Source organism: Psammomys obesus, unplaced genomic scaffold (assembly GCF_907164565.1).
Source record: "Psammomys obesus unplaced genomic scaffold, mPsaObe1.curated_primary_1811, whole genome shotgun sequence".
Taxonomy (NCBI): domain Eukaryota; kingdom Metazoa; phylum Chordata; class Mammalia; order Rodentia; family Muridae; genus Psammomys; species Psammomys obesus.
The window spans coordinates 3985137-3999133 of NW_026596152.1; the positions used below are offsets into that span (position 1 = coordinate 3985137).

At 46.3% G+C, this 13997-nt stretch overlaps 1 protein-coding gene across 1 annotated transcript in view; it reads left to right on the plus strand.

Moving 5' to 3' along the window:
• The first annotated feature begins 11485 nt into the window (after positions 1-11485).
• Shisa6 (shisa family member 6) overlaps positions 11486-13997 on the plus strand; it is a 283641-nt gene continuing 281129 nt past the window's right edge. The window contains exons 1-2 of the mRNA XM_055593994.1: positions 11486-11495; positions 13398-13814. Coding sequence (XP_055449969.1) covers positions 11486-11495; positions 13398-13814 — 427 coding nt within the window. The remainder of the gene's footprint in view (positions 11496-13397; positions 13815-13997) is intronic.

Genomic DNA, 13997 nt, shown 5'->3' on the forward strand with positions numbered 1-13997 from the left:
TTATAACTTAAATTGATGAAGTAATTTTCACTCAATTATGCATACCTTTAAGAGAATGTCCTAGTAAATTCAGTTCTTAGCAGCTGGAAGCTGTCCCTGGCGCTTTCCTCTGTGACCCCTTGTTTCCTAATCAAAATCACAGCTTCCAAATTAAGTAAGAAAGGGGTTTGTTTTCTCAAACTGACTTAATGGGTGAGCCAGTGGATCTGAAGCCTGCTTCCCAAGCCTGCCACCTCTCTGTTTGTTGTGTTAACTAATTAAAAGCTGTTACTCTCTTGGTAATAAAGCGTGGCCTGGCTCCCTGGGCTTATTGTTTAATTTGCTAGCTGGGATCGCTTGAGTCTTAGGTTCCAGCATCCTTTGGGGGACTCTCTGCTTGGGTCACAGCTATTATCAATTGAAATAAAAATGTTGAACTATTCATTCCTTTACTTGGAGCCTGCTGTCAGTAGGGCTGGTAACAAAGTCAACAGCACACACCAATAATTGCAGGAACCTCCTACAACAGTTGTCCTCCATGGGCAGCTGTTCACACAAGGATTGTGCTCTTGGTGATGTTTACATGCCAGAAGAGAATGGTGTGTCCAGATAGGAACAGAGAAGCAAGGCTTTATAATTGCATTTGTCCAAATATCTGGATAATTAATTTAATAAAGCACATAACTGCCACATTGCTTCCATCCCCTCTCGACTTGCACACAAAGCTAATGAGGGATTGGGTGAGATTTTAATGTCTTGAAGGACGTGTAATGTGTTTCTAAAACTGCATGTCCCTCCCTGCCAGAACTGGTTCGGTTTGACTTTTGACCCTGCCCTTGCTTTGATGGAATTGAGAGATTTGGGAGGAAAAAAAGAAGCTAACAATTTAATTGGACTTTTGAGTTTCCAAATTGATTTCACATTAAGGTTGCCATTTGAATGCACAAGCCAGGACTCAACACGCAAGTCAGTCGCTCTGTGTTAGTTAAGATTTAGTTGACAGTTTTAGTCCATATTAGTGAGGAGAACATTAGAGACTGATTGATAGCTGTGTGTATCTGTGGGGGGGATTTCCTATCTGCATGAAGCAGATAGGAAAGAGAGTTTAGGCTGAAAGAAGTAGTTATTAGCTTCAAGGCCCACCGGCAATGACATCCGTTTATTAGGCCACACCCTAATTTTTCACCCGTAGGCCCACCACCACCTGGGGAGAGTCTTCACATACATGAGCCTGTGGGTAACAATCTATATCCAAATCACAGCAATCTCTCTGTTTACAGCAAAGTGTCACAGAGTAGTCACCAAGCTAGTAAACAGTAGCTTTGAGAAATGCAGATCTGTTTCTATTTATGAGTTTGCCTGTTAAGATTTTTTTAATACGAATTGTGTTTATTTCTCAGTTTCTCTCTTAACCTGGCTATTACACAAATAATTGAGACTCTATTATATTATTTTAACAAGCTTCACAGCACAAGATCTGAACAGTTATTAATTTATTCTTAACCCCCTAAGCTAATTTGGCTTCCTCTCAAGGTACATCCCAGAGATTGAACATTGTAGCTTGCTTGCTCCAGCTCCTCTCCTGATTAAACTTCAACCTCTCCCATGGCTGAAGCCCCTACTTGCTCCTTTAACTCCTCCTCTCCTGGCTGGCAGGAAGTCTAGCTCTGTTCTCTCCCCTGCTCAGCAACTAGCTGTAAGCTGCCTTTTTGACATACCAGGGGACAACTAGGGAGCAGTGTTTACACAACATTGAGACAGCAGATTCTCAGAACAAGGATTGCAACCAGATATGTGGGATACATGAATCAGCATTTGAATTACACAATAGCCTCATGCCTACATTGCTCCTCCTACGTGTGTGTGTGTGTGTGTGTGTGTGTGTGTGTGTGTTTATACATACCCTGCATAGAGCAACTTAAGGAAGAAATAATATATTTTGGGTTACAGTCCATCATGGAGGAAATGGTACGACAGCAGGAATCAGCTAGGCATGCTCAGGAAGAAGAGTCATGAATGGATGCTGCTTGCCACAATGAGGGGGTCTTTCCAATCAACACAACCCCCACAGATATATCCAAAGGCCTCTCTCCCCAGCGAGTATATACATAGTATTCTTTGATGAGGGTTTGTTGACTAATGAAACAGCTCCTAAAGATGGACACTTGCATAATGCAGTCTTGCTTTTTTACCACCAGCCCTGGTTTAAGAAGTAATGTCTGAGATTCTGAGATGGGACACTGAAAACATAGAGATGAGAATTAAGACCTTTATTGCTTTGCCAAATTTTCTTTCTTAGAAATAGTACTTCTTAGAAGAACTTGTATATCCTGAAATTAACTGTCTTATAATATCCAGGGGTGGATGGTATATGCAAAAAACAGAAACATGTGGATAAGAAAAAAAATTGAGAAGTTTTCAAGCCAAAAAAATTGGAATAAAGAGTGTAATGACAATAATCAGTAACAGTCAACTAGGTGCTTGGGTTTATCCAGCACTGCAGCTGTACCTCCAGTATTTACAAGAAGCAGAGAATCCATGGCTTGGAAATGATATTTTCTGTGCTGAGAGTTTCCAAGGCATTTCATAGCTGGGGTCGCTGAGGTTGCTGAGGTTGCTGGGGTCACTGGGGTTGCTGGGGTCACTGGGGTCGCTGTAACTCTATCCAGTGACAATGCCTTGCCCTGCCTGTCAGTTCTTTTGGATGACCTTATTCCCAGCTGCTAGATGGACGTTGAATCATCTTTCCTGCTCTGAAGTCTTCCTGTCTGCTGAGTTTAATTCACTGCCCTGCCTTGACCTCCTTCTTCTGCGTAAACTGTCTGGGCTGACTGCCTGGTTCCAAATGAGTCTTCTGCTTCCTTTTCCACATGTGCGTTCACCGACTTTTGCCCACTTTAAGTGGCCTGAGCACAGTGCCAGTGTTACATGTCTCAGGAGTACCCTGGCCTCAGTCTCTCACTTTGATCTGTGACTTTCCTGACAGCCCTGTGGTTGTCTCTGTCGCCACACCAATATGGCCACAACCCTTGGTGTTCTTGCTAGCAGGTTGAGTCCTTCTGGTAGAGGACCTGTAGGAAGTTCATCTACTGACCGCAAGACTTCTCTGTAGGTGACAGAGCTGTAGCAGGGGCTGGAGAATGAGCAGGAGTGTGAAATGGGCTAGGACTTGTAAAAATAAGTTAGAGAGATATATATGCAAAGTTTTTTTTAAAGGTCCTCTGGTCATCTATCAATTTCCTCACTGAGCATCCTTGCACAAGATATTCCTCTTTTAATTGATACCTGGCTCTAACAAAACCTGTCTCGGCACCGTGATGCTATTACGCAGTATATGATCAGGGCCTCCAATGTCAGACTAGACATCTGTCCACTGAAATAATTCCAGGATCCAATTAGCAATTTTGAAATCGGATGCTAGGTAACAATAACAAAATTGGTCCTTTTCAGCCGAGTGACCTCAGCTCTTTTAATGACAGTACTTGCCTATTGAGTAATTCACCCTTTCCTGGCATTGAACCAGCAGATGGTCCAGCGAACTGGTGTCTACTTCCTGACAGAGAACTGGGAATTGCTGTTGATTCATTTGGCTATATTAATGGCAAGTTTGTGCCTAGTCAATACGATTAGATCAGTGGGTGAGATGTAATTACAAGCTCATTTTTTCCCCTTTTTAAAGGACATTAAAGCACATTAAAAAAAATTATATGCACTTTTCCTACTAAAAATACTACTTTGTGTGGTATGTTTCACAGTTGTCAGAAATGGAGCTCAAGGTGAGCTGAATGACAATAGACAGAAAATGCACATTCTAGAGGTGGAACATGATTGATACGAATCGTGGGCCAAGAGAATATCTCATCTATGTAGAACACAAGTATACCAGGGCTCTTATTTTTGTGAGGAGATATTTTGGTATATTGATTCATTGTGGTCTTGAATAAAGTATCAATAAAACCCAACGAAAGGGCAAGTATGGCAGCGAGGCCCAGGATCCATGCAGGCATATTTGGGCTGGTGGCATGGAGTTTTTTCCAGCATTCATTTGGCACATTCTCTGTTACTGCCTTCTCAGAAAGAGCCAGTCTCAGTGTGTACCTAGGTGAATTCAGTGGCATCCTTTAGTCCATGTTGTTGGTGTCCCTTGCAGGCTTACCCCTTCATCTCATAAATGTTTCAGTTTCGGACAATAAAGCTGCATAGTTACTACAGAATTCTGAAATCCATGTCTACATAAAATAATAAAGCCATGCTTGGACTATTCTGACTGTCATCTCTCACTGAGCTGTTAGGCAAATAGGATTAATTCTGTGTGTTATTTCCAGCTACAGTTAATGCCTGCTGGCTATTTGGAGCTCTGTATTGGCAGGTTTTCTGAGGCTGTAACTGGTCTCAGCAGGAAGGGGTTCTATAATTGATTAGTGATGTCTGCTGTGGGCACAGGAAGGGAGAGTTATAGTATGGGATAGAGGTGAACTGAAATATTATGTAGAAAAAATCATATTCCACAGACCCAGATAAATGTGTGTTAAAAAGAGTTCATTGCGAACTCATGCAGGAGACAGGTAACTAAAATGGGCTGTCTTATGACCCAAAACATGTGCAGACACAAGACACCTTTACACATACCTAAATAACTTATATATAAATATATCCGCACATATGTGTGTCAATATGTGTGTGTATGTGTTAGAAGAAAACACATAACTTGTATTTGTTGGATGCTATAATCACATCTCACTCTTAAAATCTTTATCAATACTATCCATCAGGACTCTAAGCCTTTTTATACTGCTGAATTAAACATGAAGAAAATGACATTGGATGGCTCTAGATTGTACCAACAGCAAAGCAGCCCCTTTGGTGGGGCACTATCCCTCTACAAACTGCTAAAACCTTGAGTGAATCAGTGACCTGTGTATTAGACTATTCAGTTATGTTTCTAGGACATCTCATGAGGTGGTTTGAATCGTGAAAGGCATCTTTCCTGTCCTGTAGTTGCTGACCTAATGGAGAGAGTCCATGTTCTATGGAGCTACTGCACATTCATCCAGGAGGAAAAGAAATTCCCAGAATGCTCTCAGGGAGGCGTGTTCTTCTTCCTCCGAGCCTCTGAAATGTAACAGGATGAACGAGGGTGACTCCATGAAGGTGGTTACCAAACTGCACGTCAGAAAGTAGAATTCATTTCTGTGTGTATTTCAGGGTCTACCTAGTGATTAGCACATAGCAGTGAGTGGCTAAATATTTACCTAACGACTGAATACACGATAAATAAATAATGATCCCAAAGATGAGTTAATCTTTTGTCAGACTAGCCATAATGGTAATTTGAAGCTATCCTTGCTTCCACATGTCTGATTAGACAAAAATAATCTAGAGGATGTGAATGACTGTGTGTTTATCTGGCTCTGCGATGACACAGCTTGAGTTATGAGCACGTACCATGCAAACTTCTTGTCATTCCATTCGCTGGGTGAACAAAACCAGGGCCAAACCCATTCCTGTTCTGATTCAGACTCTCCTGCATCTCACCTGAGTGGGTGTGTGCGTCTTAGACAGGGCACGAAAATGGACAACCATTCCCAGGTTGACCAAAGTTGGTATCTGGGTTCCAAAAGAAGATGAGGATTTGGGAACAAACATGCACGTGGAAGGAGCACCATGTGAACAGAGCCGGCCAGCAACAGGCTTGGCTAAGGACGAAGGCCTGGAGAGAGCCTGCCATCTCTGTCCTCAGAAGCTGCCAGGCCCTTGAACCATGAATAAACACATTTCAGTTATTGAAACCTCTCGATTCGTGGAACTCTGTTATTCAGCCTAGGTAAACAATGTAAAAGCTTGCAGAAAATGGTGTCAGATATCTGTGTGACCAGAAGTTATTCCTATACCATTTCTGTTTTGAATCTGAACCCTTGGACTTGGCTTAGCTGGTGCTAATGGTGTGGTAACACACCACAACACTGAATGACTTAAAACACCTTGAGTTCCTGTGATCCAATTTTTTTGGTTGGGGCTCAGCTGGTTGGTTTTCCTGGCTTTACATTGGCTCAGGACAGGGCTATATTCCTTTGGGAGCTTGATTGGAAAGAAAATGTTCAAGCTGTTTTCTCGAATTCTAGAATACATTTTTACGGGATCTCTTGTTAGATATTCCAGGTAAGCCAGGTTTCTTATAAGAGAGCTAGAGTCCAGACCTGCAGAAGTAGGTACCGCTAGGCCTCTTGCGTGGGGGATGGAGATGCAAAGCAGGCCCAGTGTCTCTTCTACCATATTCTCTTAGGCAAAGCAAGTTATGACATCAGCTCCAGGTTCAGAAGAAAACAAATAAACTCCATTCTTTTTAATTCTTCCTTTCTCTTTCTCTCTCTCTCTCTCTCTCTCTCTCTCTTTGATAAATGGGTTGAAATTTGTTTTCCTCTCACTCACCTTCTCAAAAGCACTTTCTCTACCTATATCACCTCTAAGACAGAAAGCTTAACAGTGGCTTAGGCTACCCCATTCAACGTCTGTAGCACACATAAGACTTAGGGTGGCTTCTCGCTCCTCCAGTCTCTACTGCAGTCAGCCACACAAAGGAACAAATGTTCACGTTGAGGTTCCCCGAATTGACCCAATGAGCTACATGTTTGACCACTGTTCCTGGAGAGCCCATGGTTTCAGTTCTTCACAGACAAATGTCACCATCACACCTGGGCCTGTTCTCTGTCATGCTTGGTAGAAGAGGACATCTGCTCACTCCTAAGCAACATACCATGCTGATAATTATCTGGATCCCCAAATCTTGTCTCTCTGGAGCGTTCTTACAATGAATACCATGCTCCTGATAATTTTCAAAACTGTGGTTGGGACTGATGTGTTCCTTGGACACTGTTTCTGGTAAGCTCAATTTATTCTCTGGAACAGTTAGTCAACCACCCCTGACTTTGTTATATATGTCTTAGTTAGGGTTTTATTGAGAAGCGACACCATGACCACAGCAACTCTTGTAAAGGAAAACCATAGTGAGAATTTTTGGTTTCTTTAAAAACACAGAAATGTTGTGGGAATATGTTTTTGTTTTAATTCCAGGCATGGGATATGGGGTGGCTTCAAATTGTCCACAGTAGCTAACTATGATTTGTTTCGAGCTCTGGCAGGGGCATGATTTTGCCAGTGGAGGAGAGTTTAAATTTGGAATTCTGGGGACTCTTCAGAAGGTTTATAAATGCCAGTGCCCCAAGAGGCAGCAGCAGCAGCTGCTGTTGCTGGCTGCTGGTTGGCATATCCTGATGATGAAGATAAAATTTGCCCCAGAAAACTCAATGCCCCTAATGGACAGGAAGAAGTCTAATGATGTCAATGCCCCCTTTTCCCTCTATCCTTCTTTCTCTTCTACCTACTATTGGGAGGTTGGAAGGGATAGGAGTGGTGTAGGGAGGTAGGAAAAAGAACCCAACAAAGTAGCCGAAAGTCCAGTTACAGAAAACATTTAATTGGGGCTGGCTTACAGTTTCAGGGGTTCAGTCCATTGTCATCATGACTGGAAACATGGAAGTGTGCAGGGAGACACAGAGCTGGAGGAGGAGCTGAAAATTCTACTTCCAGATCAGCAGGCAGCACAGAGTGAATGTTACATTAGCCCTGGCTTGAGCATTTGAGACCTCAAAGCCCGCCCCCTTGTGATGTACTTCCTCCCACAAAGACACACCTACTCCCAAAGGCCACACCTACTAACAGTGCAACTCTCTATGAACCTATGGGACCATTTTTATTCAAACCACAACAATATGCTCGCATGGATTTTCCCAACAAGACTAAATTTACCTGTATCTGCTCCTTCTTCCAGTTGCTCCTAGTAAACTATAGCACCTCAGCCTAAATCTACCTGTATCCTGATGACATCAGTTGTGAAAGGGCCCTCACTATCCATGTCTCCCACAGACTGACTTGGCTTGCTCCTTCCATCCTCAGCAGTAGCACTCAGAGCAGTAAACAGAATAGTGGTTATATCTGATCACTCAAAGGAAGGCTATGTTACTTCTTCCAGCTTGAACTGAAGCTGAGAAGCTGTGAGGTTGATTGTGTTAGGTAAGATCCTCTGGGTTCCAAAATGAAAGCCTATTGAATAGACTCTAAGTAAAACAGGGGCATATTTTCTCAGGTAATAAAAGTACAGGGTGGTCAAGCTGGTTAGATGGGTAATGGTAATGGGACTTGCCACCAATCCTGATGACCTGAATTTTATTCTCAAGACCCACATGGAGATAGCCTAACTCCAGAAAGCTATCCTTTGGCTTCTGCAGGCATGCTCATGTGCGCGCGCACACACACACACACACACACACACACACACACACACACACACCTAAATAAATGCAAAATTAAAAGTACAGCTGAAGGCAGACTTCATCTGATGCTCTACCCAAGACTCAAATGGTGCTAGTGGGACCATGTTTCACTGCACCTCTTGGGTCAACCTGGTCTCAGGTCACATCCTTTCTTGGGCTTCCTGTGAGGACCCCAGTAGCCACAGGCCATTTCAGGGGAAAGTGTGAACCTCTTTCCTGCCCTGTTTGTATAAATCTTGTCACTCATCTCACTGGGTGAGTTTCTGTCGCAAACTCACTGTGATGGCTATGTGACTAAGGTGTTTTGCTGCAGGGCGGGACACACAGGACCCCATGCAGACCCCTTGGAAGGAGTGTGGAGGAAAGCAAGCCTCTACAGTAAAGATGGGGGACACTGTTCTTCTGAACATCATACTGCACAAGAAGTTTCCCAAACGAACACAGGTCAGAAGTAATGGGCTTGAATGTTTTCGCATGTGCTAATGTGTGTATGCAGAATTTCACACGAATGCAAAAATACATCATCCCAATACGAGGACCACTCTCAACTACAAGCTTGGCATGAGCCAACAAACTCATTTGCCCATCAGCAACATTAACAAAAGCTAACATAGTCTAGTTTTCTGACTGTTATATTTAACATCAGAACTGGTGGCCTTAGGAGACAGTTACTAACTTGTCACTATGGAAGGAAGAACAAAAGCCATGCAAGTGCTAGCAAGGATGACACTGAGGGAAATGAGGGACTCAGGCATATCCACTCAATGCATAATTCCAAATGCCTGTGGTATGTGATCAGAACTCCTGAGGTTGATAATACAAAATTTGGTGTGCAGGCTTTTTAAAAAGTACACCACCAGTAAAAATGGGGGCGGAAACAGGATTGGGAAGATGTGAGATAGCCTCCATAAAACCTTGGGACTTTTGACAAAATAAGCTTACCAGAGTTTCTGTTTGGGGCTGCAATGGCCACACATTGGTAGATCCACTGTAATCAGTCACTAGATGTGGGATTCTTAGGGAAGCTGCTATCCAGCCAGAGGAGATGACTTTTTGGAAACTGTGGGAGACCCCAGAGGACCTGACAGCTGGAGGGGAGTCTTTCAGTGTCTTTCATGGTTGTGGCACCTAGAGCACAGGAACCAGCAAAGTTGAACGGAAAAGTGGGTGCTCTAGCTGAAAGGAGAGGACAGAATGGTTTAGAGTCTATCCATGAGCAATGCTGTGATGAGAAATGTTTCAGGAGGAGACGCAACCCCAAGACAGTGGGAGAGGTGCTGGATGTGGGTACTGTGCCATCTCCATCTGCGTGCTTAGGCAGAGCCTACAGGGTGAGTGGAGGAATCCCACACTCGCCTGCAAGAAGGGGATGTGGGCATAGAGCACAGCTAATGCAAAGCAAACAGAGAGAAGAGTGCCCGTGTGGCTGGAGGGAGCAAGTCAAAACAGACCAAAGGGAAATGTATTTAGGACAACTGAGAACCAGATCATGCTGGGCTTAGGGGCCAAGTTCACACTTAGAGGCCATGATAAAGCTTACAGTGAGAAAATACAACAGGGACATCTTGTTGGACATAATTCCTGTGCTATGCTTAGATCCCTCCTTCCATAAAGGTGAAAGAAAACTGAAGCCCATAGGATGGATAGGTCAGTGCAAGGTTGCATAGCTAATTCAAAACCCTAGAGAAAATTAGAATAAAGAATGACAAGATGGAATTCATATATTAGGAATGCTATTGACTGCACTTAAAAAAAAAGTCCACATTCAAATAGGTTTGGGGAAAAAAAGGAATTTACCTCACGTTTCTAGGAGAGCAGAGTTGAGAGGGCCCTGGGCATAAGTCCGTGGGTATCTCTATTGCTCCATCCATCATTCTCAGGGCATCAGCCAAGATGAATTAGGATATACGAAGTTAACAGAGTTCAACCCTAGAGACTTTTAAAAAGCAGAAGTAGCTGCACACAGTGGCACACACCTTTCATGCTAGAACTTGGCAGGCAGATGCAGGTGGATCTCTGTGAGTTCAAGACCAGCCTTGGTCTACAGAGTGGGTTCCAGGACAGCCACGGTTACACAGAGAAACCCTCTCTCCAGAGAAAAAAAGAAAGAAAGAGAAGCAAAGAAAGTAAGAAAAAAATGAAGAAAGAAAGAAAAAAGAAAAAGTATGTAGTTTGTCTTTCATGCTGTCCCTGCTGAGGCCAGTCAAAGACCCTGGGCAAGAATACTGGTCTCATGCAGACTCTTGCTGATCACCGTGTCAGAAGAAAACAAGAACTTGTGGAATGTGATGCTACCAGATGCAATTAGATGCTGCGTTTCAGAAACACCACACATGGGCTGGAGAGGTTAAGAGCATTAACTGCTCTTCCCAAGGTTTTGAGTTCAATTCCCAGCAACCCCATGGTGGCTCATAGCCATCTGTAACAAGATCAGGGCCTTCTTTTGGCATGAATGCTGTTCCCTGGTTTGCTCCCCACCTCTTGCTTAGTCTGCTTTCTCACACACACCAGAACTGTGTGCCCAAGGGTGGCACCACCTACAGTGGGCTGGGCCTTCCACTTCAGTCACTAAATTAAGAAAATGCTCCTCGGGCTTGCCTTTAGGCCGACCTCACCGAAGCATTTGCTCAGTGGTGGTTCCCTCTAGATGACTGTAGCTTGAATAGAATTAACAACAACTCACCAAGCAGGACACCTGCCCCTTACAGGAGGCCCATGGGCTGCAATTCCACCGTGTGCCTGAAGGGCGGAAGAGAGCAGCGCTGATGAATATCACATCCAACTCCTCCCTGCCATCAGAGCAATTATGCGCAGAAAGAAGGAATTAGCCCCACCTTTAATAGCGAGGAAATCCACTAAAAACACCCCTCCTCCCCAAATACCTTTATGTACACTGGCTAGAACTAGATCTCATAAGCGCTCTTAACTAATCCCTGTTAGAAAGAATGAGGTTACTAAAGTTGGCTCAGACCAAACGAACACCCCTTTTAGAAATAAGGATTGGGGCACTCTCCCCTTAGCCTTAGGGCTTTAGAAAATCGGTGCAGGTCTGGGGCATGATAATTCTTCTCTGGAACATTTGAATGGGGCAACTCCACAAATAAGGGATGTTTCAGTACTGTCAAGGATCTAATGTTGAAACAAAAAGGAGAAATGGGATGGAGTCAGGGGAAAGCATGGTAGAGGGTAAGTCGCCTGGTCAACACTAAAGAGTGAACAGCTGGGAGATGGAAAAACCAGAGGACAGGAAGAGACTGGCTTAGAATCAGACTCAAAGGGACAGTGTTGTTTTCTTCAAATATACTTTCCTCACTGCCGTGTGCGTATGTGTGTGTGCGTGTGTGTGTGTGTGTGTGTGTGTGTGTGTGTGTGCCTGTGCATACGCATGCTCCTGTCTATTTTCTTCCTTTGGGCTTTCTGTTCTTGCCCTGGGAAGCACCAGGAGTACCTCTGGAAGGCACTTCTGCGTGACCACTGCTAACTGTCTTGGGCCCTGCTCCTCTGAGTCAGGGTATCTATCACATCTACTGAAGGCGAGCATCACTTCCAACATGTCCCCTTCATAGCCCCATCACTTTGCATCTGCATTATAGCTTACAAACTGATCTCCCTGTGTCCAGTTCAGTCACTTCTCTTCCTCCAGCAGACTTGAGAATGCAACAAACCTATCAACCTGATAGCATTTCCCCCTATTCAGACCCACCAATATTTCCCCAGTAATTGTCAGATACATGCAGGGCCTACAGTGCCCACCCCCTTATTCAAGGTCCCCCTAAGGGTTTTGTCACTCTCTGTGCCTCGTTCACCCACCCTCCCCAATTCCTTCCTTCCAGCTTCTCTATCTCTCCTTGAAGCATCCTTACCTTCCTGTTGGTTCTTCTAACTCTTAACCATGCTTCACCATTCAGCACCCTGAGAACCGTTTTTGACCCTCACTGCTTCGTTCCTGGGCTATGCTAGATGCCTGGACCCTGCTCTCGGAATAGGCTGTCCCCATCTTTGTCGTGGACATAAACATACCATGCAGAGATCATTTGACTGTCTGCTCTGTAAAGAGATTCCGTAGAGAAGGGGCTGTTCTCTGTTCCCTGTCTGAGCACTGAGCGGTGTGTATGGCGGTGCTGGCACTAAAAGCGATTGTTACAACAGCACCAGTAAGACACGAAGCCGAGGAAATAGGAGGATGTGCCGAGGAAAAAGAGGAAGGGGGAAAGGGTTGAGAAAGGGCAGCACGCGGAGAGTTGCTACAAGTCCCTCTCTGCCCATCTCCCTCAGTGTCTTGGAATCTGGGCTTCAGCCCCAATTCAACCCATTCGTTTAATGCCATTCCTTCCTGAATCACCCCCTGAGTAAGACGGAGAGGACAATTTCAGAGAAATTTCTCTGCTGCCGTCATTCTGACAGCCTGTTCCCTTGTCTTCCACCGAAGTACTCAGGACACACTGGCAGAAGCTCGGCCGCCTGCTGTCCATCTTCTCAGCTGCCCCGCCTCCTCCAAGGTCGCACGACAAACTAAAACTCTGACTCCCTCTTGGGGCGGCCACATAGCTTGGAAAGTCAGACTCGGGCCTCCCTTCAGCCAACCCGGTCACAGGGAATGCCTGCCTCACTCTGGTCACAAGGGAATGTCTCTCTCAGGATCCCCACCTAGCTCCCCCAGCATCGTGCATAGCGTTTTCCAAAAGGAATCTTGAAAACCCAGGTAATTTTATTTTTTATTTTTAAACTCGGTCTCGATGCTGGGGAAAAAAGTTGGAGAAAGAGGGAATTCGAGAAGTCACCCGGAGCTGGAGCCATCGCACTCCTGCATGAGCGACGAAGGAAAAGGGAGCCTAAGTTCAGCGCGCGCCAACAGCCACTTGACCCCGGCCTCAGTGTAGGAACCTGTAGCAATGGGTTTGACCTCTTATCTTGGCTGCGAACATCACCACTAGGGAGAGGCAGAGGCTTGCACAAACCCCAACTCGCTTTCTGGCAGCGCAAACACCAGGCTGAGGTAGGGGGGAGGTGTGTGTGTTTGGGGGTGGGGTGCTTGACCAGAGGGCTGGAAGGGCACTGTCAGAAGAAGCCTGACCCTGCCCCGGGCAGGTTCCGGGGGGCTCACTCTGGCCTCGCTCCGGGATGTGGGTGGTGTAGGGGTGAGCTTCCTCTTTGCCAGCTTAGAGCGCCGCGCCGCGCCGCGCCGCTTAACCGGTGTCCGGGCTTCGGTGACGCGGAGCTTGGAGAGAGGGGGGAAGAAGCGAAGAGGAGTCCTGCCGTCCCCCAACCGGGCGCCCAGGCGTGGAAACGTGGGCGGCGGCGAGCGGCTGGCCTCCCTCCCCGCCCTCCCCGCCCTCCCCGCGCGGCGCTCCCGCGTGTGCGGCTGTGTGAGTGCGTGTGTCTCCCTCTCGCCCGGCGCACACGCTCCGGCACTAGTGCAGGCGGCTCCCGGCTCCGCTCGCTCGCCCCGGCCGCTGCGCTCCCGCCTAGCCGCCGCCGGCGCCGCCGCAGTCGCAGCCGGGCATGGTGAGTGACTGAGGTGCAGCCGCCGCGCACCCCGGCCGCCCGCCCGCCGGACCCCAGCCTCGGCCGGCCGCACCGCCCCCGGGCCCGGCGGCACCCCGGGGGCTCGCCGCGTGCCCTCGGGCCCCGGTCCCAGCCGGGACGCGCTCCTCGAGGGCTGCGCGCTCCCTCCCCGCCCGGCCGCCC